The sequence below is a fragment of the Dendrobates tinctorius genome, unplaced genomic scaffold (assembly GCF_039654945.1).
Source record: "Dendrobates tinctorius isolate UK_male_01 unplaced genomic scaffold, ASM3965494v1 ptg000011l, whole genome shotgun sequence".
NCBI lineage: Eukaryota > Metazoa > Chordata > Amphibia > Anura > Dendrobatidae > Dendrobates > Dendrobates tinctorius.
Genome location: NW_027361679.1, coordinates 41,513,147 through 41,540,942, shown reverse-complemented (window position 1 = coordinate 41,540,942; position 27,796 = coordinate 41,513,147). Strand labels below are relative to the sequence as shown.

General features: G+C 42.0%; 1 protein-coding gene across 4 annotated transcripts in view; it reads left to right on the top strand.

Annotated features, from left to right (window-relative positions):
* Positions 1-27,796, top strand: part of ARHGAP24 (Rho GTPase activating protein 24) — a 1,321,765-nt gene that overhangs the window by 666,011 nt on the left and 627,958 nt on the right. For 3 of the 4 annotated variants that reach the window (XM_073541594.1, XM_073541605.1, XM_073541586.1), the window contains exon 2: positions 14,344-14,543. The exons of the other annotated variant lie outside the window; for it this stretch is intronic. In XM_073541594.1, the coding sequence (XP_073397695.1) occupies positions 14,344-14,543 (200 nt within the window). The remainder of the gene's footprint in view (positions 1-14,343; positions 14,544-27,796) is intronic. 4 annotated transcript variants of the gene reach the window in all.

The window sequence follows — 27,796 nt, the reverse complement described above, 5'->3', positions numbered from 1 at the left end:
TGGAATCACTGACTGGGTGGATCAGGGAAATGCAGTAGATATAGTATATCTTGACTTCAGCAAAGCATTTGAGAGAATGCTCATTTGAAAGAATCTCATACTATCCTTATTGAAAAAAGAGACCAAGTGTGGGATTGACAAGGCTACAGTTAGGTGGATTCGTACCTGGCTCAGTGATCTTACTCAAAGAGTGGAAATAAATGGTTGTGCATCCAATTGGAAGAGTGTTTTAAGTGGGGTACCACAAGGCTCTGTCCTGGCTACAGTGTTGTTCAACATTTTTATAAATGATCTAGATAAGGGAACTAAAGGTAAACTAATCAAATTTGCAGATAATGCAAAGCTAGGAGGGATAGCTAATACTAGAAATGACTGAGAAAGGATTCAGAGGGATCTAAGCAAGCTTGAACAATGGGCAGTGACTAATAGAATGGTATTTCACAGGAACAAATGCAAGATTCTACATTTGGGCAAGAAAAATGAAAATTATATTGGCAGAATTCGAGGAATAGAACTAAGCAACAGCACATGTGAAAAAGACTTGGGTATACTAATAGATCACAGACTGCACCTGAGTCAACAGTGTGATGCAGCAGCAAAAAAAGGCAAATACAGTTCTAGGATGTATTAAGAGAAGCATAGAGTTTAGATCACATGAAGTAATTATCCCCCCTACTTCTCCAAGGTCAGGACTCATCTGGAATACGTTTTAGAGTACTGGGCACCACTGTCATGATCCAGGTTGGATTATGACAGATTTTGCACAAGTAACCTTTTTTTCCTTTAAGCTGTTTGCTTAAAGTTAGTTTTGCCCCCGGTGGCCATTAGGGTCATTACACTGTGGTTGTTTTAGTTCTAGCTTTGCCCCCAGTGGCCGTTAGGGTCTTTGCACTCTGGTTACTTTAGTTTAGTTGCCCCCGGTGGCCGCTAGCGTTATTGCACGTGATTATGAAGCAGGTGTGATTCCCTGGCTCCTACCTATAAAGGAGTTGCAGGTGGTCTCACTCCCGGATGGTGATATTGCTCATTTCCAACCAAGTCTGGTGAAGGAAAGAACGACAGAGAGGATTTCCTTGCAGCTCAGGGGATCTCTGGTGTAATTGCTTCAGGCGGAAGCTGAATTCAGGGAAGCTGAACTTTGGTGTTGTACTCTGTTGCTGGGAGCAATAGTAACAGAGCTAAGCTAAGTGGTGTTTTTCCCTGTTTGTGACTTTCCTTGTGTGTGTATTAGTGCAGTGGTGGGATTAGTTTCTGCACCGTCCAATTCACTAGAAAGGGATAGGTGCAGGGCGAGCTAGGGATTTGAGGTATCCAGCTCGTCGCCAGGTGCGGAACCTGCTTAGGGATCATCAGGAGTGTAGGGACACTGACTCAGGGGAGTGCAAGAGGTCTCCACGTCCCCGTTCCCTATTGCAGGGCCCTCCATTGTAACGGTTTCCTCGGAGTTTCCCTTAACTCTGTTTAAATTCGCCCTGCTGGAGGCGGTGTATCCAGGTTCACGGGTGTTATAGAAATTTGCCCTGCTGGAGGCAGTGTATCCAGTCACACGTGACATGAAAACCACATTTTAAAAAAGACAACAAACTTGAGCAAGTTCAGAGAAGAGCGACCAGGATGGTGAGTGGACTGCAAAGTATTTCATAGTAGGAACGGTTAAAGGATCTAGGAACGTTTAGCTTGCAAAAGTGTTTAGCTTGCAAAAAAGAAGGCTAAGATGAGACTTAATAGCTGTGTACAAATATCTGAAGGGATGTCACAGTGTAGAGGGGTCATCATTATTCTCATTTGCATATGGAAACATGAGCAGCAATGGAATGTGAGTTTTATTGCTACCTATAGGGATGGGCGAATCTACTCGTTAGGACTCATTACTCTGCGAGTAGTAGGGGACTCGCAGGAGTCGGTACTCTGCGAGTTTCCAAGCGATTACTCGCACAGTAACGAGTCCAATGCAAATGAATGGCAATCCTAGTTTTTGCAGAGTTTCTTAGCGATTTTGTGTCAGCAGCTGGACACAAAATCGCTAAGAAACTAGGATTGCTTGTATTAAACTGTGAAAAAACTAGCTAGGAGTTCTCTCTCTCTGTTTTGCAGCGATTCCTGTGCTGGGGGATTCTGTGCTGGGGAGGAGGAGAATGGGGATGAGAGTTTTGCAGCGATTCCTGTGCTGGAGGGGAGAGAGAGAGAGAGAACTCCTAGCTAGTTTTGTGTGTCCTAGCTGGACACAAAATCGCTAAGAAACTAGGATTGCTTGTATTAAACTGTGAAAAAACTAGCTAGGAGTTCGTTCTCTCTCTCTCTCTCTCTCTCTCTCTCTCTCTACTCGCATCCCCATTCTCCTCCTCCCCAGCACAGGAATCGCTGCAAAACAGAGAGAGAGAACTCCTAGCTAGTTTTTTAACAGTTTAATACAAGAAATCCTAGTTTCTTAGCGATTTTGTGTCCAGCTGCTGACACAAAATCGCTAAGAAACTCTGCAAAAAAAAAAATCTGCATCCCCATTCTCCTCCTCCCCAGCACAGGAATCGCTGCAAAACTCGCATCCCCATTCATTAACATTGGACTCGCTAGACTTGCAACGAATAGCGAGTTTCCAAGTAGGAATCGTTACAGCCTAGCGATTCCGAATATTTCAGGATTCGCCCATCCCTAGCTACCTACAATCGTGTATTTTTACCATATATTTGTAATAGGGATCACTAAGCAGTTAAATAATACTGTATATAGCTTCTTGAAGTTTACAAATATTTAAATTCTCAAGAATTATTTTGCAATTTACTCCTCGCAAATTCAGCAAAATTGCAGCCAGCTGGCCATCATTTTGCTGAACCATGGAGGAGATGGCAAAAAGGTAAAAAAAATAATACTAACCTCACCAGTCACCTGTTTGACCGCACCTGCAGTTTGCCATCCAATCCTCTGTGCCCCTTTTTGTTTTTCCCTGCTGCTCTCTGGGGCTTCTATTGCCAAGTAGGCCTCTGACAACAATGTCTCCCGTGAAGTAGTGAAGTACGTCACATACTGTAGTCACAACATGCATCTCCTGAGTCATTGACTAGGCCATGGGGAACACATATCATAACACAGAAATCACAGCACACACAATGATTGCATGGTGAGCAGTAATGTAAGAGGCCTACACAGCTCTGGAAGCCCTGGTTTATAGGCCAAAGAGAATACATGCAATTGGGGAAGGCAAAAAAAGAAGCGCGTGGGTTTGGGTGGTGGGATGTGGGGGAAACGGGACCAATGAAGTGAGCATTAGTTATTTTTACAGAGCATAATAAGGAATGTTTAATTAGTGCCAAGTATCTTTGATATAAATCTAATTTCCATGTTAAATTTGTGTGATTTGCTAAAATCAAATTTCGTCTGATTCAATAATCACTAATTGCAAATGTTTCTACTTATCTAAATTATAGAAACCTTTGCTGGTTGATTAGAATATCCTCTAGAAAAGTGATGACATCATCTCCTTTTATACTACATAATTTAGTGTCTCAAAGAAATGGCTTTTATTAATATAATACAAATGCTCAAAAGTCTTGAAATGCGTGGGTAATGGGAATGTTCTAAAACACTGGACTTCAATAAAAAAAACATATCATAACTATTAGTAAGGAGGAACCATAGTGTACAGCTGTGATAGATAAATAGTATACAATAACACTTAAAAGAAAATAAATTTTGGGAACTCAAGATAGAACATATGACCATTGCCTTATCTCATCCCACGCCTCCACCAGTATTGTGATGTTTGTATTAAAGCAGCATGTGGAACAGTAAATTCTATCACACTGCACTGAAAAGAAAAATGTTTTGTTTTTCACAAGACTTCATACAGAGATTACAGCATTTATCATTTTCATTACTTTATTTTCTCTGACCCTTTGCAAGCACAGGTTCCACCTTTATCACAAGCGATAAATTAATATAAATTATAAGGGGGACATTTAGATTTTACTTTAGAAATAAACTATAACAGCATATATAACTTGAATTAGTACTGTTAACATCCTGTCAAATAAACGCACAAACCAACCAGATCCAAAGTATGTTAAAGATGTTTGTCTTTCACGATTTACTATTTGATTTTTAGTTAATACCAACTCTAAAATGGATTTTCATAAGATTAAAAGTTATGGCAGGAGGATATGTTATCCATAAATGAATCAAATGACAGTCGAATGTGCACTTTTTTGCTCCATTCACTGTGTATGAGGTTGACAGAAACACCTGAGCCCTGTATTCATAGAGAACAACCTGTCCATATGTTAACTATGCCTCAGTATTCGTTAATTTAAGAACATGTGAATTGGAAAACTAACTAGGTCCACTCCATTTTAAGAACCAGCTTATCATAAGATAAAAAAAAACAATACTCGCCAAACCATCCCTGCTGCTCCTTTGTAGTGCTGCTTTGATCCCACACTAGTCTCCTTGCTAAGCTAACTCTTGCAGCAGGGATGGCACATAACCAAGATCAATCAATGGTCACAGTGGTGATGAGCCCTTAAAGCAAAGAAACATGTGACTGGTTCAACAGGGACCTGCAAATTGATGAATAACAATTTTAAGCTTTGTTCTCTTTACAGCAGGTGAAATAAGTATTGAACACATCACAAATTTTCTTGGTAAATGTATTTCTAAAGGTGCTATTGTACTGTCACGACTAGTGATGAGCGAGTATACTCTTTACTCGAGATTTCCCAAGCATGCTCGGGTGATCACCGAGTATTTGGATGTGCTCGGAGATTTAGTTTCTGTGGCTGTAGCTGCATGATTTGCGGCTGCTAGCCAGCCTGATTACATGTGAGGATTGCCTTTTTGTTAAGAAATCCCCACATGTACTCAGGCTGTCAAGCAGCCGCAAATCATGCAGCTACAGTGACAGAAGCTAAATCTCCGAGCACATCTTGATACTCGGAGATGACTCGAGCATACTCGGGAAATCTTGAGTAACAAGTATACTTGCTCATCATTAGTCACGACCCACAAGGGTCAAACCATTGGACGGCACAACACCAACAACGAGGATGGAAAAAGGGGGAGGAAGGGAACGAGGGATGGGGCACCTTCTAACACAGCCTGTGCCTATCCCCCACTGCCATCAAGAACCTGGTCCCTAGCTGTCACCTCACTATACCCTGACTAGTGCACTGGCCGACAAGGATGCTAGCATCACCACTGTAGATGGTACAAACACAGACAAAGACGGAATAAAGCTTCTGCTTCAAGCTCCACACAGCAGACGATTCGGAACCAGGACCTCAAGCAGCTGATACATGATGATACCAGAGAGCTCCCACCTCCTCATCTGGTCTCCAGAGAAAAAATCTATCACCAACAGTCAGCTGATGCATCATGTGGCTATGTAAAGGATGGTGGGAGTGGTCACCACTCACATCAGCTGACCAGCAGCACAGCAGCTTCCAGGTATGGAAAACTGACATTAACCCTTGCTGGCATGAAATAAAAAAACAACATTTAAATTAAAGCAGCGCCAGAGCAGTCACAAATCCAAAAATGGATCGTGATAGCTATTGACACGAAACCCATCCAATCCACACAGGCAAATAGATTAAACCATAAATGTTCATAAATTAAGATTAATTAAGTGTAATAATGAGAAATGTCACAGGGAAAAAGTATGGAACACATGAAGAAAGAAAGGTGCAAAAAGCCACAGAGTCATGATGCCAGCTGAAATATATCAGTTATAAGAACGCAATCCTGCCACTTAGTGAAAAATAATATCAGTTGGTTAAACTTATAACCTATGAAAAGGTATCTCATTACCAAGGTTGCACACAAGAAATATGTCATGATGGGTAAAACTAATGAGCTGTCTCAAGACCTTTGCAATCTTATTGTTGCAAAACATACTGATGGCATTAGTTGTTCAAACGTGTCTAAAGTTTGCTCAATAACATTTAGGCAAGCTTGTGAGATACTGGGAGAATATAGTCTGGTCAGATGAAAGCAAAATTGAACTTGTAGGATGGCATAGTACACATCATGTTTGGCAGTAAAAAGGCACTGCAGATCACCCCCAAAACACCATATCAACAGTAAAGTTTGGAGGTGGAAACATCATGGTGTGGGGCTGTTTTTCAGTTTACGGCACTGGAAAATGTCATATAAATGAAGGAAGGATAAATGGACAAATGTAATGAGACATTCTTGATAAAAATGATGATGAAGATGAAACAAGGGTGGACATTTCAGCAAGACAATAATCCCAAACACACAACCAAGGAAACTCTCAATTGGTTTCAGAGAAAGAAAATAATGCTGCTAGAATGGCCCAGCCAATCACCTGACCTGAATCCAATAGAAAACTTATGGAAGGAACTAAAGCTCAGAGTTCATGGAAGGAACCCACAAAACCTTCAGGATTTGAAGAGTGCTTATGTAAGAATGGGCCAAAATCAAATCTGAGCAATGCATGCGACTAGTTTCTTCATACAGGAAGCATCTTGAAGCTGTCAACAGCAACAATGGGTTTTGTACAAAATATTAAGTACATTTCAGAAAGCGTGTTAAGTACCTTTTCCCTGTGTCATTTCTTATTATTACACGTAACTTAATTTATAGACATCTATGGTTTGATTTCTTTATCTGTGTGGTTTGGATGAATTGTTACCGACATCTTTTGAGAATTTTATGTCAAAAGAACCTTTAGAAATCTATTTAGAAAATTGGTGACGTGTTGAATACTTATTTCACGTGCTTTGTATCAGAGCTTATTCTTGTCATTTCTTACAACAAAAATAACTGCATGCATTGATATTTCTCACTTCAAAATCATGGACATCATGTGGGCTCAATGAACACAATTATAGTCGATAGGGAACTTCTGAGGTTGGGGCTATTCATCTATTTATCAGTTAGAGTGCTGTGGATTCCGGTATGAAAAGTCACAACATAAGTGTGATGTACCATTTAATATTTGGTTTGGTGGTAAGAGGTTTGGCATTCAATTAAATGCATTATTAAAAGGACTCGGCTTAAAAAAAGTAATAAAAATTATACTTATCTTCACAGTTCCAATACTGCTCCCATCGCTTGATTTTTAATAGTTGTTTCTGGTTGGTGCTTCCTGGTTCTATGCTCCACGCACTGAAAATGGACAAAAATGACAATATTGATAAAGCCTCAAGCAAATAATTAACCAATGCAAACAAAAAAGCTCCAGCCTCTATTTTCTTCCATGTGCAGAATTTTGGCTAATGACTTTTGAGTTTCCCAGCAATCGTTATGAAGAGCTATGTATTCAGTGTGTACCTGTTTGGCTGAGAGTTGAGTTTAAGTGCTAATCCCAAATGTATACATTTAATGACAAAGAGGTTAAAAAAAATCCCTCACCATATACTTGTGTATACTTGAAATGACAGGTTAAGTGTTCATGCTTATTGTGATCAGATAACAATACAGTCAGGGATGAAGATTGAACTAAGCAAAAATGCTGCTTCCAGCACATTTTGGGGAAAAACAAAGTGGCCATATATACTTAGTACAGGCAGATCTTCCTGCAATTATTGCTAATTTTACTGTACCTCTAAGTAACATGTAATGAATCCATCGAACGACTGGATATATAATAGATTTGACAGGTGCAAAGCTGAATTTTTCAACCTCTGCTACCAGCATAGCCTCTGTCCAACATTGACCTGGTCTTCCTAATCTTGTTTTAAAGCTTGGTTGTTAAGGATACAATGACTAAAGGGCCTTTTACACTAAGCAACGCACCAGCGATAACGATAGCGATCCGACCAGGCATAGATCGCTGTTGTGTCGTTACGTGATCGCTAGATAGCTTTCAAACAGTCCACTCTCGTCAACGACTCTAGAGAGATCAGCGATCTGCATAGCGACCTCGTTGCTCGTTGAGTACCTTTCACATTACTAAACAAAAAACGATTCAGACCTCGGTGGGCGTGCTTCAGCGTTTAATTTACAACGCCCCCCAAAGCGCCGATTGGTGGTCACCGCTGCGCTGTCATTGGCCGGCGGCGTCATTAAAGAGGACGTAATAGCATTACAGTTTAAATCTCTGGAGCGCCGTGGTTAGCTTTTAAACCAGCATTTTTCTCCCTAGAGACAAAAGTGCATTTTTGGTTAGATTTCGCTATTCGTCCTTCAGCAACCCTCTTGAAGAATCATCATCGTTGGTTATTTTCAAATACCTCCATTTTTAAGATCATCTTAAGAATCAACAGTGCAAATTTTTTTATATTTTTTCTCCATAACTTTCGGATTTTTCGCAACGTCAAAGGTAAGTTTATTTTGGTTCCAAAGTTTAATTTTTTTTTTGTTATGCCCTTTTTTTTTTTTTTTTATTTTATCGTTTTATTTTAGTTTAGTGTAGAAACCGCGCCCGCCCCCATTTTTGTAATTGTTGAACGTGATACCTTTCTAGGACAGCGACCAAGCTTATGCGATTCAAACTCTTTTTTATTGTGTCTATGTTCATTTTGTCCATATGCACATGTCAGAGCAGCCATTTTAGTTTTGAAACCGCGCCCGCCCCCATTTTTGTAATTGTTGAACGGGATACCTTTCTAGGACAGCGACCAAGCTTATGCGATTCAAACTCTTTTTTATTGTGTGTATGTTCATTTTGTCCATATGCACATGTCCGAGCAGCCATTTTAGTTTTGAAACCGCGCCCCCCCCATTTTTGTAATTGTTGAACGGGATACCTTTCTAGGACAGCGACCAAGCTTATGCGATTCAAACTCTTTTTTATTGTGTGTATGTTCATTTTGTCCATATGCACATGTCCGAGCAGCCATTTTAGTTTTGAAACCGCGCCCGCCCCCATTTTTGTAATTGTTGAACGGGATAGCTTTCTAGGACAGCGACCAAGCTTATGCGATTCAAACTCTTTTTTATTGTGTCTATGTTCATTTTGTCCCTATGCACATGTCCGAGCAGCCATTTTAGTTTTGAAACCGCGCCCGCCCCCATTTTTGTAATTGTTGAACGGAATACCTTTCTAGGACAGCGACCAAGCTTATGCGATTCAAACTCTTTTTTATTGTGTCTATGTTCATTTTGTCCATATGCACATGTCCGAGCAGCCATTTTAGTTTTGAAACCGCGCCCGCCCCCATTTTTGTAATTGTTGAACGGGATACCTTTCTAGGACAGCGACCAAGCTTATGCGATTCAAACTCTTTTTTATTGTGTCTATGTTCATTTTGTCCATATGCACATGTCCGAGCAGCCATTTTAGTTTTGAAACCGCGCCCGCCCCCATTTTTGTAATTGTTGAACGGGATACCTTTCTAGGACAGCGACCAAGCTTATGCGATTCAAACTCTTTTTTATTGTGTCTATGTTCATTTTGTCCATATGCACATGTCCGAGCAGCCATTTTAGTTTTGAAACCGCGCCCGCCCCCATTTTTGTAATTGTTGAACGGGATACCTTTCTAGGACAGCGACCAAGCTTATGCGATTCAAACTCTTTTTTATTGTGTGTATGTTCATTTTGTCCATATGCACATGTCCGAGCAGCCATTTTAGTTTTGAAACCGCGCCCGCCCCCATTTTTGTATTGTTGAACGGGATACCTTTCTAGGACAGCGACCAAGCTTATGCGATTCAAACTCTTTTTTATTGTGTGTATGTTCATTTTGTCCATATGCACATGTCCGAGCAGCCATTTTAGTTTTGAAACCGCGCCCGCCCCCATTTTTGTAATTGTTGAACGGGATACCTTTCTAGGACAGCGACCAAGCTTATGCGATTCAAACTCTTTTTTATTGTGTGTATGTTCACACTTTTTTGTTGGTACGGTTTCAGCAGATTCGCATGCAGCGCGAAGGCTTCATCACCGACAAAAACAAAGTTGAGGTTGGCGGTTGTCTCTGTGTTGGGAGGCAGGTTCAGGTCACAATTGGTCAATCGCTCTCCAAAAAGTGTATGTTCTAACACTCCACCATCTGAAACCCTGCCGTTCATGCCAACATCAACATTTATGAACTCGTAGTTTGCATTAACAAGGGCCATAAGGATTACACTAAAATAGCCCTTATAATTGTAAAAATAGGATCCACTGTTCGGCGGTTGGGTGATCCTCACATGTTTACCATCCAAAGCCCCCCCACAGTTTGGGAACTGCCAAAGCCGCTCAAAATCAGAGGCAATATTTTTCCACTCCGCCACTGTTGTAGGAAACTGGATGTAGCTCCTGAGGCTTTGAACTATGGCATTGCATGTTTCAGGAATCAAACTGCTGAGCAGTGACAAAGAAACGGCAGAAGAAAATTGCAGATCTTTCAGTGATCGTCCGGTGGCCAGGAATCTCAGCGTCACGGTCAATCGTTCGTCTACCGGCACAGCAGCTCGCATTTTGGTATTTCTCCTTTCAATCAATGGCGTCACCCTGGCTAGTAAAAATTTGAAAGAGTCCTCTGACATCTGCAGATAGTTCTTGAAATCCTGAGGATTGTTCTCCTGCAGTTCTCTTACGAGCTGCATGTGTGAGAATTCGGACCTCTTCGCCAACCACTCTCTGGTCCACATGCGCCGCTTTCTTTTGGACCGCCTCTCTTGCATCTGTGCCTCTTCATGTAGCCGACCAGCCTCCAACACCAAAGCAGCAGCCACAATAGCACGCTCTGCGCCGTTCATGATATACAAACTGCAACATAAAATAAAATCAATAGACGATTTGGTAACAAGAGCTTCATTTGTATAAAGCCAACACAATAATCATTAACAGTATTACTCTAAAAAAAAAAGGCATGGTGCTATTGAAATACATACCTGGCAAACAGAGTTGTTCTTTTGATGAATAAAATGAATCCACTAATAAAAGCGCAATAGCGATTGCAATAGGGACGCCGAAGCAACCGCGTTGTGAAAGCCGTTAAAATATAAACGCTGTAGCGACTCACACTGGAACGTTTAAGCCAAACCGGTTAACATCCAATATGCATGGGAACAAAGTGTTGAATGAGGCGTTCCAGCGTTGTCTTTTATAGCTTTTTTGTCAGATACATTTCGCACATTGTCAGCGCTGTAAAGACCAATAGGGAAGAGGAGGCGTGGCCGGTAAGTCACGCCTGTGTCGCTGAGCCATGAGTCGTTATTGACGTCGCTCATCGTTTTTAAAGCTTCAAACACAACGATAATTACTGAACAGCGGGACGTCAGCGATGGAAAAATGTACCTGCACATTCGAGCACGATCAGCGATAGCCGACGGGGGGTCCGGTCGCTGCTACCTTTCACACTTAACGAGATCGCTAGCGTGATCGCTGTCGCGTCACAATATCGGTGTCGCTTGAGCGATATCACTAGCGATCTCGCTTAGTGTAAAACCCCCTTAACACACCAACACAACTTTTAAAATGATGTTGTCATGAAGAACATATATGGCACAGGCTGAGAAAGGACTTCACCTTGAGTTGCTCGCTGGTGTACTCCTCCGCTGACACCCAGCACTTGGGGTACACATCTTACCAGCTGCTCCCTACCTTTACCCCGAATTCTGATACAAAAATCATCAGTAATTGATAAGCTGACAATCACATAGCACGTCTATCTATTAGCAGACACTTACTTATATCTCAGAACAAACAATTTGGGAACAGTAAGGGTATGTGCACACGCTGCGGATTGGTCTGCGGATTGATCCGCCCGGATTTTGCAAAATCCGCAGGTAAATCCACAGGTTAAAAGACCTGCGGTTTATCTGCGGATTAGCCTGTGGGTTTGCCCTGCAGTTTTTCACCTCTACAATGGAGGAGATGGTAAACCGCTGAGGAATCCGCAGAAAGAATTGACATGTCAATTCTTTCTGCGGATTAGAAACCGCAGCAAACCCACGCGGAAAAATCCGTACCGTCTGCACAGTGGTTTTTGATTTCCATAGGTTATAATGGTACTGTACACTGCAACAGAAACTGCTGCGGATCCGCAGGGCCAAAACCGCTGCGGATCCGCACCAGAATCCGCAGCGTGTGCACACACCCTAAAATGGATTTCAACCTGAATGCATAACATTTTTCATTTGCTTCCCAGGTTTCCTTGCCTCATTTTAAGTGCTCATAGCCATAAGCTCATAGTCCCCTCATTACAGAGTCACACCATTCAGTTTTCCGCAGTCAAATTACAATTCAGAATTGCTCCTATTATTCAGGTTGACTCCAGCATAATTTTCTTTAGTCATAAAAATGAGAAAATATTAAGTTGACAGAAGTTCAGAGATGATATTTACTTGTAAGTAGCTCAGCGGGACAGTAAACCTGACAAATAATAAAACATTTTTAATACTCGAATAAAATTCAGAACACAGGTGTAAGATTCCAACCCATTCTTCTTGAACTATAAAGCAACCCTTCTTGCAGAAAGACACATAGGAGATTTACCACTCAAAAAGCTAAGTAGACCAGCAAGTCCTATCATTATTATTACAGCAGTGTCCGCGGGTGATCCGTAGGTGACTATGGACATATACTGGACATGGGAATTCTAGAAATCCCATCCTCTATGCTGTAACAGCTGCCCACTGCTGGTTTGATGCTGTATAAATACGCAGCGTCAAACCCGCAGCAGTTCTTGATCCTGGGCATGTACCCTTAGTAATTGGCTACATTCACACATCTGTTCTACATGTCTGTGTATTGTCTGTGTTTTCTTGGACAGCACACTGACCCATAAAAGTTCATTGATCCTTTCATACATCAGTTTAAAAACAGATCCGTGTCTCCGGTCTGTGAGATCAAGAGCATTTTGCGGATCAAACTTGGCCGGTAAGTTGATGTCCACACTGTGTGATCAAATATTTCCCCTATATTAGCATTGCAGGGAAAAAATAATCTATTGTCACCCACCTACAGAATGATGTCCCTATATCCCCCCTATCCACCCACATATGATATGATAGCCCTATAGTTTCCAACAAATATTAACTGCTAGTTAAAAAACAAAATACTTGCATAACCCCACTCCCTCCGATGCGCTGCTCTGGTCTGAGATTCCACATTCCAGGCGTGATTTAGCGATGTTATTGTGCCTACTGTCATATAGACTGAATGGTGCAGCAGGGAGCCAATACCTCCCTGCTCCACCATTGAGTTCATCAGTATCTGCATCCTGAGGATGCAACTACCAGTTATATTCTGACACCGAGAGATAAGATTAATCATGGGGTGCAGCATGCCATTGTTTCCAGCCCTTTGGCTGTTCCTGTTTAAAGGCCGGAAAGGAACATTCAAAGGCCTTAATATGACCAGCGAGCCGCACTCTGTCCATGTCTTGTCTACACTGTTCTTTTCAATGTGTATAATTATTTTCCCGCTACTTAAATATCTTTATTATTTTATACTGTATACCAACACTGCCTACAATTGTGCTTTACCAGTGTTCAGTATCAGTAGCACTTAGTTACTGATTCCTAGTTTGGACTGATTCCTCTGCTCTGTCACTGAAGATACAAATACAATTTTCAAGCAATGTAGGGACGAGTAAGCTGTTATAGACTTTGCAGATTTGTTAAAAGAGTCATATTTAGCAGCCATATTTGGATAATGTCCTCTCTTAACTCAGAAATCTACAAACAGCCATTGTAACACGGACGTACTGTGTCTTTCTTCACCCAATCTCATGTGACACAACATTTTAGGTGGAATCTTCACATGACATACATGAGGAAAAAGGAACGTCCCCCCCAAAATTTTGCATCACCTGAGATGCTGTTTGTGCATCACTGAATGAAAAGAAGACAATGTCTTGACACGGCTGCTAAATATGAGAAGTCCTTTTTTAAGTCAATTTGTTATGTGTCCAATAGTACTTGAATATGTTTGGAGGATTTAGCTAATATCTAAATCAATATTCTTTATTCCTTGGTTTGATCAAGAACATTCCATAGTGAAAGGATCCACAAAAATGAGGTCACCATGGAAGTTGATGGGTTGATCAAATTGTTAGTTTCTCAAAAATATACCAAAGTGCAAAATACCGAGATAGCAGAAATAGCACATAACGTGACCGCGTGCACAGTATTCTCTTCGAGGAAGAGGAACTGCAGGGAAAGGTTGGCTGAGATCCATAATACCTGACATCCATGATTTGCTCCTTTCCTTTGTTTGCCTTTTTAGAGATAAACCACACTTTTAAAAGTAGGTTAGCTCCCCGCTGACTGCCACTGGCATGGAGATAAGTCTGAAGAATACAGTAGGAGCCCTTGCAGCGCAACTTTTGTTGTCAGGGACTATTTGTTTTACTGTTCTATCTCTACTGAGGAAACATTTTTTTTTCTCTTTCCTATGGAGCAAAGATGATTTCATGTATTTTATTTTGCTCTTCTCTTGTTACTTTAACAGAAAAGTCTATAAGTCTGATCATGGACGACTACAATGTCTCTGCGGAGAGCCACCAAACTGGCCAAGGACGGCAGAACGCAATTAAGTGTGGATGGCTCCGGAAGCAAGGAGGTTTTGTCAAAACCTGGCACACGCGCTGGTTTGTTCTCAAGGGAGACCAGCTCTATTATTTCAAAGATGAAGATGAAATGAAACCTTTGGTGAGTAAATAAAACCTAGTATAGAACCAGCTAAAGAGATATTATACAGTCCGTCAAAAGGTGACATATAACTTGTTTACTTTCAAGCACCCCTCCATTGGGCTCAACCTCTGGTCTACCATTTGTGGGTTGTGCTATGGGTAAATTTGGCTAATTTAGTGTTATTAATAATTACCATTAAATATCATTATCAGTAAGTATAAGTCTAGTGTTATAAATTCATTATATAGCATGATCTTATTAACTATATATACTCCTATTTAACCAAGCTACCATTGGAGACGAGACACAGTAGGATATTGAGCAAGAGGGAGGAGATCAGTATAAATGAAGAGAGGAGAGATCAAGCTGACAGCAGTATAGTGATAAACAGTGGAGAGACTGCTGACAGCATAGTGAGTTTTTTGTAACATTGTCATGTAAGACACCTCTTCCAACCAAGCTAAAATTACTCTATGCATTCAGTGAACGTCTATATGTTGGAAAATGATCTTAACTTATCAATGATTTTCATGGACTTGATTTGTGCTAAAACCTATACTGGAATTTCCATGGACATTTTTAATTTCCCTGGATATCCCATTTCTTTAACCCCTTCCTGACATCCGACATACTATCCCGTCCACGGTACCCGGGCCCGTATGACCGTGGACGGGATAGTACGTCTACCGCGATCAGCGGCGCCCACGTGGTGAGCGCCGCTGATCGCGGCCGGGTGTCAGCTGATTATCACAGCTGACACCCGGCACTATGTGTCAGGGGCGGTCACGGACCGCCCCCGACACGTTAAACCCTTGCACACCGCGATTAAACATGATCGCGGTGTACCGGGAGTTAAAGGGAAGCATCGGCAGGGAGGGGGCTCCCTCCGTGCTTCCCTGAGCCCCCCACGGCAGCGCAATGTGCAGCGCTGCTGCGGGGGGCTCCTATCCTCCAGGCCCCCGAATCCAAGATGGCGACAGGGGCCTTCGGGGACCTGAGGAAGCTGGCTTCCTCAGTGCCTGCAAAGTGCAGGCAAGAGGAAGTCTTCTTCAATGCCTGTGACAGATTGCTGATCTGTCACAGTGATCTGTGATGTGACAGATCAGCGATCTGTCACAGGACAGTGATGTCCCACCTGGGACTATGTAATAAAGTAAAAAAAAAATAAAAAAAAAATGTAAAAATAAATTTAAAAAAATCGCCAAATAAATTAGCAAAAAAAAAAAAAATATATTCCCCAATAAATTCATTTTTTGAAAATAAAAAAAAAAACAATAAAAGTACACATATTAGGTATCGCCGCGTCCGTAACGACCTGCCCTATAAAACTGTCCCATTAGTTAACCCCTTTAGCGAACCCCTTAAAAAATAAAAATAAAAAACGAAGCAGAAAATAATAATTTATTATCATACTGCCAAACAAAAAGTGTAATAACGCGCGATCAAAAAGACGCATATAAATATCCATGGTACCGCTGAAAACGTCATCTTGTCCCGCAAAAAACGAGCCGCCACACAGCATCATCAGCGAAAAAATAAAAAAGTTATAGCTCGCAGAATAAAGCGATGCAAAAATAATTATTTTTTATATAAAATAGTTTTCATTGCATAAAACCGACAAAACATAAAAAAACTACATAAATGAGGTATCGCTGTAACCGTACTGACCCAAAAAATAAAACCGCTTTATCAATTTTACCGCACGCGGAACGGTGTAAACGCACCCCCCCAAAAGAAATTCATGAAACGCTGGTTTTTGTTCATTCTGCGTCCCAAAAATCGGAATAAAAAGCGATCAAAAAATGTCACGTGCCCAAAAATGGTACCGATAAGAACGTCAACTCGTCTCGCAAAAAATAAGACCTCACATGACTCGGTGGGTCAAAATACGGAAAAATTATAGCTCTCAATATGTGGTGATGCAAAAACTATTTTTACAATAAAAAGCGTCTTTTAGCGTGCGACAGCTGCCAAACATAAAAACCGCCACAAATAGTAAATCAAACCCCCCGTTATCACCCGCTTAGTTAGGGAAAAATAATAAAATAAAAAAAATGTATTTATTTCCATTTTTCCATTAGGGCTAGGGTTAGGGCCAGGGTTAGGGCTAGGGTTAGGGTTAGGGCTAGGGTTAGGGCTAGGGTTAGGGTTAGGGTTAGGGCTAGGGTTAGGGCTAGGGTTAGGGCTAGGGCTGAGATTAGGGTTAGGGGTGTGTTGGGGTTCGGGTTGGAGTTAGAATTGGGGGTTTCCACTGTTTGGGCACATCAGGGGCTCTCCAAATGCAACATTGCGTCTGATCTCAATTTCAGCCAATTCTGAGTTGAAAAAGTCATATGGTGCTCCTTCCCTTCCAAGCTCTGCCATGCGCCCAAACAGTGTTTTACCCCCACATGTAGGGTATCAGCCTACTCAGGACAAATTGCAAAACAATTTTTGGGGTCCAATTTCTCCTGTTACCCTTAGGAAAATAAAAATTTGGGGGCAAAAATATCATTTTTGTGGAAAAAAATGATTTTTTTATTTTCACGTCCGAGCGTTATAAACTTCTGTGAAGCACTTGGGGGTTCAAAGTGCTCACCACACATCTAGATAAGTTCCGTGAGGGGGTCTAGTGTCCAAAATGGGGTCACTTGTGGGGAGTTTCAATAGTTTAGGTACATCAGGGGCTCTCCAAACGCACATGACACCCGCAGACCATTCCATCAATGTCTGCATTCCAAAACGTCACTACTTCCCTTCCGAGCCCTGACGTGTGTCCATACAGTAGTTTTCTCCCACATATGGGGTGTCAGCGTACTCATGACAAATTGGACAACAACTTTTGGGGTCCAATTTCTCCTGTTACCCTTGGGAAAATGAAAAAATTGGGGACTAATTGATCATGTTTGTGGAAAAAATACGATTTTTTTATTTTCATGCCCGGGCATTATAAACTTCTGTGAAGCCCTTGGGGGTTCAAAGTGCTCACCTCACATCTAGATAAGTTCCTTAGGGGGTCTAGTTTCCAAAATGGGGTCACTTGTGGGGGGTTTCCACTGTTTAGGTACATTAGGGGCTCTCCAAAGGCAACATGACACCCGCAGACCATTCCATCAATGTCTGCATTCCAAAACGTCACTACTTCCCTTCCGAGCCCTGACGTGTGTCCATACAGTAGTTTTCTCCCACATATGGGGTGTCAGCGTACTCAGGACAAATTGGACAACAACTTTTGGGGTTCAATTTCTCCTGTCACTCTTGGGAAAATAAAAAAAATGGTGACTAAAAGATCATGTTTGTGGAAAAAATACGAATTTTTTATTTTCACGCCCGGGCGTTATAAACTTCTGTGAAGCACTGGGGGGTTCAAAGTGCTCACCACACATCTAGATAAATTCCTTGGGGGGTCTAGTTTACAAAATGGTGTCATTTGTGGGGGGTTTCCACTGTTTAGGTACATCAGGGGTTTTCCAATCGCGACATGGTGTCCGATCTCAATTCCAGCCAAAAACGTCAAATGGCGCTGCTTCCCTTCCGAGCTCTGCCATGCACCCAAATAGTGGTTTACCCCCACATGTGGGGTATCAGCGTACTCAGGACAAATTGCACAATAACTTTTAGGGTGCTGTTACCCTTGGAAAAATAAGAATTGAGGGTGAAAAGATCATTTTTGTGGAAAAAATATGATTTTTTAATTGTACGGCTTTATGTTATAAACTTCTGTGAAGCCCTTGGGGGTTCAAAGTTCTCACCACACATCTAGATAAGTTCCTTAGGGGGTCTAGTTTCTAAAATGGTGTCATTTGTGGGGGGTTTCCACTGTTTTGGTACATCAGGGGTTTTCCAATCGCGACATGATGTCCAATCTCAATTCCAGCCAAAAACGTCAAATGGCGCTGCTTCCCTTCCGAGCTCTGCCATGCGCCCAAATAGTGGTTTACCCCCACATGTGGGGTATCAGCATACTCAGGACAAATTGCACAATAACTTTTAGCGTCCTGTTACCCTTGGTAAAATAAAAATTGGGGTGAAAAGATCATTTTTGTGGAAAAAATATGATTTTTTAATTGTACCGCTGTACGTTATAAACTTCTGTAAAGCCCTTGGGGGGTCTAGTTTCCAAAATGGGGTCACTTGTAGGGGGTTTTCACTGTTTAGGTACATCAGGGACTCTCCAAACGTGACATGGCGTCCGATCTGAATTCCAGCCAATTTTGCATTGAAAAAGTCGCTCCTAGCATTCTGAGCTCTGCCATGCGCCGAAACAGTCGTTCCCCCCACAAATCAGGTATCAGCGTACTCAGGACAAATTGAACAATAACTTTTGCAGTCCAATTTCTCCTGTTACCCTTGGTAAAATAAAAAAAATTGAACCTGAAGTATTTTTTTTGTGAAAAAAAGTTAGATGTTCATTTCTTTTTAAATATTCAAAAAAATTCCTGTGACGCACCTAATGGGTTAATAAACTTCTTGAATGTGGTTTTGAGCACCTTAAGGGGTTCAGTTTTTAGAATGGTGTCACTTTTGGGTATTTTCTATCATATAGACCCCTCAAAGTGGCTTCAAATGTGATGTGGTCCTAAAAATAAAATGGTGTTGTAAAAATGAGAAATCGCTGGTCAACTTTTAACCCTTATAACTTCCTAACAAAAAAAAATTTTGGTTCCAAAATTGTGCTGATGTAAAGTAAACATGTGGGAAATGTTACTTATCAAGTTTTTTGTGTGCCGTATCTCTGTGATTTAAGGGCATAAAAATTCAAAGTTGGAAAATTGCAAAATTTTCAAAATTTTTGCCAAATTTCCATTTTTTTCACAAATAAACGCAAGTTATTTGAATGAAATTTTACCACTAACATGAAGTACAATATGTCATGAGAAAACAATGTCAGAATCACTGGGATCAATGGAAGCGTTCCAGAGTTATGATCTCATAAAGGTACAGTGGTCAGAATTGTAAAAATTGGCCCGGTCATGAACGTGCAAACCACCCTTGGGGGTGAAGGGGTTAAAGGGGTTGTCTTGTCCAAATCAATAATTCTACAGTCATTTTGTGTGACTGCAGACTTATGAACCCCCCAGCGCACGCACTGTGATCTGTGAGGAGTTGCTGGTTTTTGAGCCGGGACCGGAGGGTACGTATGTGATATACATACTCCTGGCCAAGGCCCGTCTAGTGGGTGCGGCCTCGCTCCATACACTTGTATAGAGCGAGGCCTCATCCTGTCTAGCAAAGCAGCCATGCAATAGGTGTGGCCAAGTAGTGGCCAACAAGTGTGTGGAAGCTAGGCTGTGCCCACTGGCAGGGAGTATGTATAATGCATACATACCCTCCAGTCCCAACTCAAAAACTGGCGAATGCTCGCAGCGCACAGTGCATGCACTGGAGGGATTCATGTTTGCAGTCACACAGAGTGATTGCAGACTCATCCATTTGGACCGGACAACCCCTTTAAGTGTATTAGTAGACTTCACTTTCCAATACAAGTGCGGCCCACAAAAATATGAACAACTAGTAGACTTTTCATTTACAGTGGCAGATGTATGCAACCAACGATGGAATATGTGATCAGAGCTGTGTTCAAAAACATCAGAAATAAATGTCAGTTGTAAATTATGATTGTGTGGATTAATAGAAGTCAAACATTTCCCGACCAGATGATTTTACATTTTTTGTACTTTTTTTTCTCCCCTTCTTCCAAGAGTCATAACTTTTTTATTTTTTCTCTCCACATAAACGTATTAGAGCTTGTTTTTTGCAGGACAAGATGTACTTTTGAATGACAACATCCATTTTATCATTTCACGTACTGGTACTGTAAAGCAGGAAAAAAAAATTAAAATGGCTGCAAAAATTGCAAAAATAGCACAATTGTTGTTTTTTGGGTTTGGTTTTTAAAGTGTTCATTATAAATTGTAAAAATGACCTAGCGATATGATTCTCCAGGTCAGTACAATTCTGGTGATACCAAACATGCATCATTTTGATTGTTGATAAGTGATTAAAAAAGTTAGCAAATTTGGAAGAACAAACATTTTACTTGTGTCGCCATTTTCAGAGACCCATATTGTTTTTATTGTTTGGTCAATAGAGCTGAGTGAGGACTCCTTTTGAGCTGATACAATTTTAGAGTAGATGTAGATGTAGAGTAGATGATGTTTTGATTTCCTCTTGTTGCATTTTTTTGCTAATTTCATGTAATAAAATGCAATTTAATTATTTAAAATTCATACTATGTGACTTCTGATATTTATTTTTAGATTTTGTCTCTCACAGTTGAAGTGTACCTACGATAAAAATTACAGAGTTCTCCATTCTTTGAAGGTGGGAAAACTTGCAAAATCGGCAGTGTATCAAACTCTTATTTTCCCCACTGTATATACCAAATACTGATATATGCATATATATGTATTCTTTTCAGTCTTGGATATCAATCAGTGGCTGACTTACAGCAGACATTGGGCAATGCCAGTCGTAAAGGTCATCTACATAGCTGCACTCCATGGCTTTCAGAGCAGACAGAGCTGGGATTTCAAAGGCAGCTTTTGTGTGGTTGAGCTGCAATGCTGGAATTTCCAGCACTTGTTTTGCTGTTTCCAAGAAGCAATGTTACTTGCTTTTTATAAAGGCAATTATTGAATTGCAAAGTAAGCTTTAGGCTATTTTCACATGTGTCATGGAAGATGTTTCAGTTAAACAAGTGTAGTCATATTTTTGCTAATTTTACTTTTTAATCTGTGGAACAATAGGTCTTAGAAAAAATGCAATGTAGATAATGCAAATTGTCTCTTCAGAGAGGAAAAGGATTAAGTCTAGTGCCATCTATTGGAAGTAGCAATCCTAAAAGTCAATATCGACCTTTTAGGAAACCTTGCGACATGACTAACCAGAATCTCAATTTAGCAAACTGCCTCTTCAGAGAGGAAGAGGACTTAGAATCTAGTGTCACCTATTGGCAGGGCTTTTTTTGTAAAAAAATATTTGCCGGTATGCAATATTTGCCCCCGACCTCCTCTGTGCAGCCCCCGTCCTCCTCTGTGCAGCCCCCATCCTCCTCTGTGCAGCCCTGTCCTCCTCTGTGAAGCCCCTGTCCTCCTCTGTGCAGCCCCTGAACTCCTCTGTGCAGCCCCCGTCCTCCTCTGTGCAGCCCCCATCCTCTTCTGTTCAGCCCCCGTCCTCCTCTGTGCGGCCCCCGTCCTCCTCTGTGAAGCCTCCGTCCTCCTCTGTGAAGCCCCCGTCCTCCTCTATGCAGCCCCCGTCCTCCTCTGTGCAGCCCCCATCCTCCTCTGTGCAGCCCCGTCCTCCTCTGTTCAGCCCCCGTCTTCCTCTGTGCAGCCCCTGTCCTCCTCTGTGCAGCCCCCATCCTCCTCTGTGCAGTCCCCGTCCTCCTGTGCAGCCCCTGTTCTCCTCTGTGCAGCCCCCCGTCCTCCTCCTTCATACTTACCCTGCTGTGCCATCGCTGAACATCCCTGAATCCTCCATTGTCCAGCGCTGACAGCTTCTTCCCGCTTTCAGCGGTCACATGGTACCGCTCATTAAGCTCATGAATATGCTTCCACGCCCATGGGTGTCCATATTCATGAGCTTAATGAATGGTACCATGTGACCACTGAAGGCAGGAAGAAGCTGTCAGTGCTGGGACAAGGAGGATGCAGGGGATGTTCAGGGAGGCACGGGAGGGGTGAGTATGACTTCCCAGCCACCGGCTCCTGCCGCCGCTCCCCCTCCCCCACTGAAGCACCATCAGATTTCCGGTACGCCGTACCGTCGCATACTGGCTCAAAAAAAGCACTGCCTATTGGAAATAGCAATCCTAATATTTAAATTCCCCAGAGGAGCATTGCATGGCCTATACAGTAAGTATCCCTTCACTGGTATATCAGGCATGTCTCTCTTCACAAGGAGAGATCCCAGAGAAACTGTTGTATTTTTTGCCTGTGGCTATCGATCAAAATTCACTGTAATTTTTCTGGTACAGTTAAAAAAATTAAGTCTGAATTTTAACTAGTTGTTCTGATCAACAGGGACACTGAGCCTAAGCCTCTTAAAACATTTTTCTCATCTTTTATCAAATCTATGCAAGTCATGGTCTGGGGCAGATTTGTGTCTTAATATGTGATAGGAAGTAGAAAAATTATGGTGAATTTGTTAGGCTGCCTTTTTTGCTAAGCCACACTCACTTTTAAAAACCCCTGAGAGTGTTGAAAAATTATAATAAGTCACAAATTTCAGAAAACTGGCAAGTCACGATAAAACTTTCTCCAGTGTCTTCATTTATTTGCTGGTCTCCATTTAGACGTTTGTCCTTATTACTAGACTGGATTTTATTAAGACGATGTCACATGTTTATGGGTCGCCCTCGCACACCCAGGGCAGCGGGGTACTCGGTACCGGGCCGGTGTCAAGGTGGGAATGTGTCACAGCAGCGGTTACCCGGTCCGTGGCCCTGGGCATCCAATATCAATGGCGGTGATGTTAAAGTTTATATGAATAGTTCGTGACGCCACCCGTGGTGTTTGGCAAGTAAGATGGTAAGCCAATGCTGCATACAGATCCGCTGGGACTGATGGTGTGGTGCACAAGAGATGGTAAAGCTCCCTACAGGTGGAGCTGTAGTCCCAGGGCAGTGTAGGTGCAATGGATGAGGAGAGGCACAGAATGGTATGGAGGCTGGTACCCAGGTGTAGTGGTGCGGGAAAACCTGGAGGACACCAGAGTGTGCGGTTCCAAAGCTTTACTCACTGTTTGCAGTTCACAAAACTGCCTGCCTCCGTACTGTGTTCTCCAGGTCAGGGCTCCAGCCAACCTCCAGGCAGGATAGGATTCTCCCTTCCACACTCCGCCAACATGTACCTTACTGAACGACTCCTCCAATGCGCCTTTAGGTGCGAAGCACTCCAGTACTTAGTTACCCTGGAATGCCTCTCTCTAGGTGTTCCTAGTCTTTACTTGTATGACAGACAGCTGTAGCCTGCTTCGGGGACTCCACTCTGCATCCCGGCTTTCTATTCAGTTGCTGTTGTGTACCAAGTCTATCATGGGAGCAAGGCGTTAGGGGCTCACTACTCCTCTGGTGTCTGTTGCCGGACATAAAGATCCAATCAACCTCGGAGACCGGGCCCCGGCCTTTGCGCTCTCTGGACTGGAAGGGTTCTCTCTCTTTCTCAACCTGCTTCCCACCGTCCTTCTATTCTCCTTTGTTCCGATCTGTACTCTCTCTCTTATGGAAGGTTAGGTTATCAATCTTATCAGTCTCTTTCTCTGGTCTTTCTCGTGCCAGCAGCCCAGGTCACTGGCACCTGCTGCAGCATGTCCCTCAGACACCCATCTTCTCTCTTCTCTCTCCTCTCACCAACTAACTACTAACTTTCACTCTTCCCACTCTTTTATATCATCTCTCTCCACCCGCCTCCCAGCACATCTCGTGTTACGAAGCTGGGTTCCACGAGGGGTGCTCTGCTAACCCCCAGCCTGAAGCTGTTAGGTGGCCCCACTGAACGATCCTGTGTGTGGAATGCAGGTGTGGAGCGTGGTCAGGAGTTCCCACCCTACCTGGATGGTGGGGCACTACACTTTAGGAGAAGGTGCAGTACCTCTGTGGCGACTGAAGCCTCAGGGGCGCCACATTTATATCATATTTTATTTCTAAACAGTTCAGGGCTACAGAGTTTTTATAACTGAGCTGCTCTTATAAGAGAACTTGTCAGAAAATGTTCCACCCCTCACGTCTCCCAAATCATTAATTTCATTATGTAGCCCTCAAAAAGTTAAGCCAGTTGATCCCTTTATGACGCCATAGTGCTACTTCAGCTGTGAAAAATCGAGTTTTGAAGATCAGTCTGTAAATGCATTGGGGAGGGATGATGCACTTACAGCTTCATACCCACGGCTCTATTCCTAAAATAGCACCACACTCCCATGGCTGATTAAGTTTGTTACCTCTGGACACTGGACACTAACATGTCAATCAGCGAGGGGTGGATGCTGCTAGGTTGCTATTACAGCAGAGTCTCAGGAGCTGTAAGTGCATCATCATGCCTCCATGCATTTCCAGGAGAAATGATACTTCTTTGATATCGGACTGATGCCTCTCTCACAGCCAAACCAGATCTCACACTTTGCACTGACGTGGGGCACTACCCCAAAACACAGTGTCTGCAAATTGAGATTCTGGCTTGGCTTTTATCCTAAGTCATGTAACAAGGCTCGTTAAAGGGTTGACATTGACTTTTAGGATTGCTACTTCCAATAGGTGGCACTAGAGTTCTAGTCCTCTTCCTCTCTGAAGAGACAATTTGCATAATTAGCATATTTCCCAGAGGAGCATTGCGGCTTTAAGTCTCCTCATCTCGACATGCTTAGCATGTCATTCTCCACAAGGAGAAATGATAATTCTTGGATATCAGACTGAATCTCAAAATTCAATTTTTTTTTTTTGTTGAAGCAGCACTTTGGGGTCATAAAAAGATCGACTGGCTCATCTTTTAAACTACAACACACTCATAAGGGAGAATAAAGTTTCTGACTGGTTCCCTTTAAACCATATAATGAAATTAGTGATATATTTCATTCAATGTCTTTTGAAAATTTGCTGCATTTTCAAAATTCTTGATAAATAAATGTATCATTGAAAAGCTGCTATGTTTAATTTAGAATGCAAAGAAATAGCGGACAGGTCCGAGTGTATTGGCATTTAAAGCAGTCAACACTACATAAGAGCAGAGGGATTTAATTCATTCTCAAATCGGGCTGCGTCAGCACCTAGAGGTCTATGGAATGGATTTTCTGCTATCATTCTCAAGGTTTATGTTACCATTTAGCTGCTCGGGAATATTTCCAATTCAAGCACAATAATGGTTATCTATTGCTTTGCCACACTCAGGAGAATAGGGAAATGCTTTGGATATTTATCATGAGGATTTTCATAAATGATAATCATAGTTTAATGAAAAATTATAACCATTGTATTTTAATGATTTATAATAGGTTTAGTCATTATTACAGAACAAATATATGTTAGAGATGCTACGCCTTTTGATCACCTTTCACATCTTCCTTAAAATCACCTAATGTGGCCTTATTGTAGAAATGGGTAGTTCCCATTATGTGGGTTTTATGGTACATGACAAGTGAAGCGGTTGTCCCATAAATAACACTTATCAGTTTTTTTTCCACATGGTAGGAACAATGGTGGTCCTGTTGCTCACCTACAATGAGAACTGTTGAGTGGTATTAAGTGCAACATATGTGATCACCACTCCTATAAAATGTGAATGAACCAATGGTTGTGCATAGTGTCAGACTGGGGTGCCAAGGGCCCACCAGTAGCCAAATCCAAGGCCCCACTTTTCAGCTTCATGCAAATTTCATGTTATCCGTAATCACAAATTTCTATAACAATGAACTGGGTAGATTGTTAAATTAATGAGATGCTGTCTTTGTCTATACATAGTGATTCAAGTATATTGTACCAAGTACTTCTCATATAGGAGCGTGGTGGCCTAGTCCGAGCCTGGTTGTGCATACTAAATATTGGGCTGTTAACACAGGGAACTTTAGGATACCAGGTTTTACGCTCATGAGGGTCCCTTTAGTGAGACCACCAGTGACCATACATTTATCACGTGTCTAATTAATAGGTGGTATTTATTATTTATTTTTTTATATATAGCGCTAACATATTCCGCAGCTCTTTACAGTTTGCACACATTATCATCGCTGTCCCCGTTGGGGCTCACAATCTAAATTCCCTATCAGTATGTCTTTGGAATGTGGGAGGAAACCAGAGTACCCAGAGGAAACCCACGCAAACATGGGGAGAACATACAAACTCCTTGCAGATGTTGTCCTTGGTGGGATTCGAACCCAGGACTCCAGCGCCACAAGGCTGCAGTGCTAACCACTGAGCCACCGTGCTGCCCTGGTACATAATGCTTATGGGACAACCCCTCAAAATGGCATTACTAAAACCAGTTTTGGAACCTTTATTAAAGGGTTTTTTCATGCTTGATATATTGATAACATATCCCATTAATAGAAAATGACAAAAATCTTGGCACTCAATATGTGAAATATTCAGACACTTTTATTTTGTGCATCCAGACAGAAAGGTTTAAACGTTTTCGGTCCAGCATAGGACCTTCATCAGAAAAATCTCATTTACTGAAATAAATAAATCCTTGCAATGGTAGCCAAAAGAAGGACAAAGTAGAGAGTCTGGATGGCCAGTGGAAATGTTAAATGGCTGGCGTCTCGAAAGCGTATGTGGACTGAGCCGTCCAAAATTAGAAAATAAGGAGTGAAGACAGCGCTGATAGCAGTCTGGAAGCGTCTTCCACACAGGGCAGCCAGACCACAGACCAGGGCTTCACCAGCGCAATTCAATTCTAGAGGTTGTATACCCACTGCTATCAGCGCTGTCTTCACTCCTTATTTTAGTGACCCTAGAGGTCCCTTTTCTGAAGCCCTACGCTGTACAGCTGCCTGTTCTAATTTTGGACGGCTCAGTCCACATACGCTTTCCAGACGCCAGCCATTTAACATTTCCACTGGCCATCCAGACTCTCTACTTTGTCCTTCTTTTGGCTACCATTGCAAGGATTTATTTATTTCAGTAAACGAGATTTTTCTGATGAAGGTCCTATGCTGGACCGAAAACGTTTAAACCTTTCTGTCTGGATGCACAAAATAAAAGTGTCTGAATATTTCACATACTGAGTGCCAAGATTTTTGTCATTTTTGATTGATGGGTTGGATACCCGACTTGAGCACCAACAACCAAACTATTCCTGAGTGCCGTGCTCTCTTTATAGGATATCCCATTAATAGGTCACCAATATCAGATTGGTTGGGGTCCGACATTTGGCAACCCCATCATTAGTTGTTTTCGGCTCTGTCAGCTGCAAGATATAAACCATGAACAGAGCATTCTCTGGTACTGTATCTCACCTCTTATTGAAGTATATAGGAAATTATATGCAGTACCCAGGAGTGGTCACTAGATAATAATTGGATCTACGTTGTTCTGGTTTTGTTGCTTGTTTGGGTTTTCCTACAAACAAAGTTCCTTTTTTTTAATAGATATTAGAATAAAAATAAGTTTCTCAATTGGATGTGGTAAATCTTATAAATGTACCCCTGTGTGATGGACGTGTCTGACCATGCAGGAACGTGGTCGGGTATGCCAAATCTCCTGGGCAGGGGAGGAAGTAAAAGTGTATACAGACAGGTCAGCATGGGTTCACAGCTGGTTCTTTCTGTGAGCTGAAACAAGTTTTTAAACAGGCAGGGAA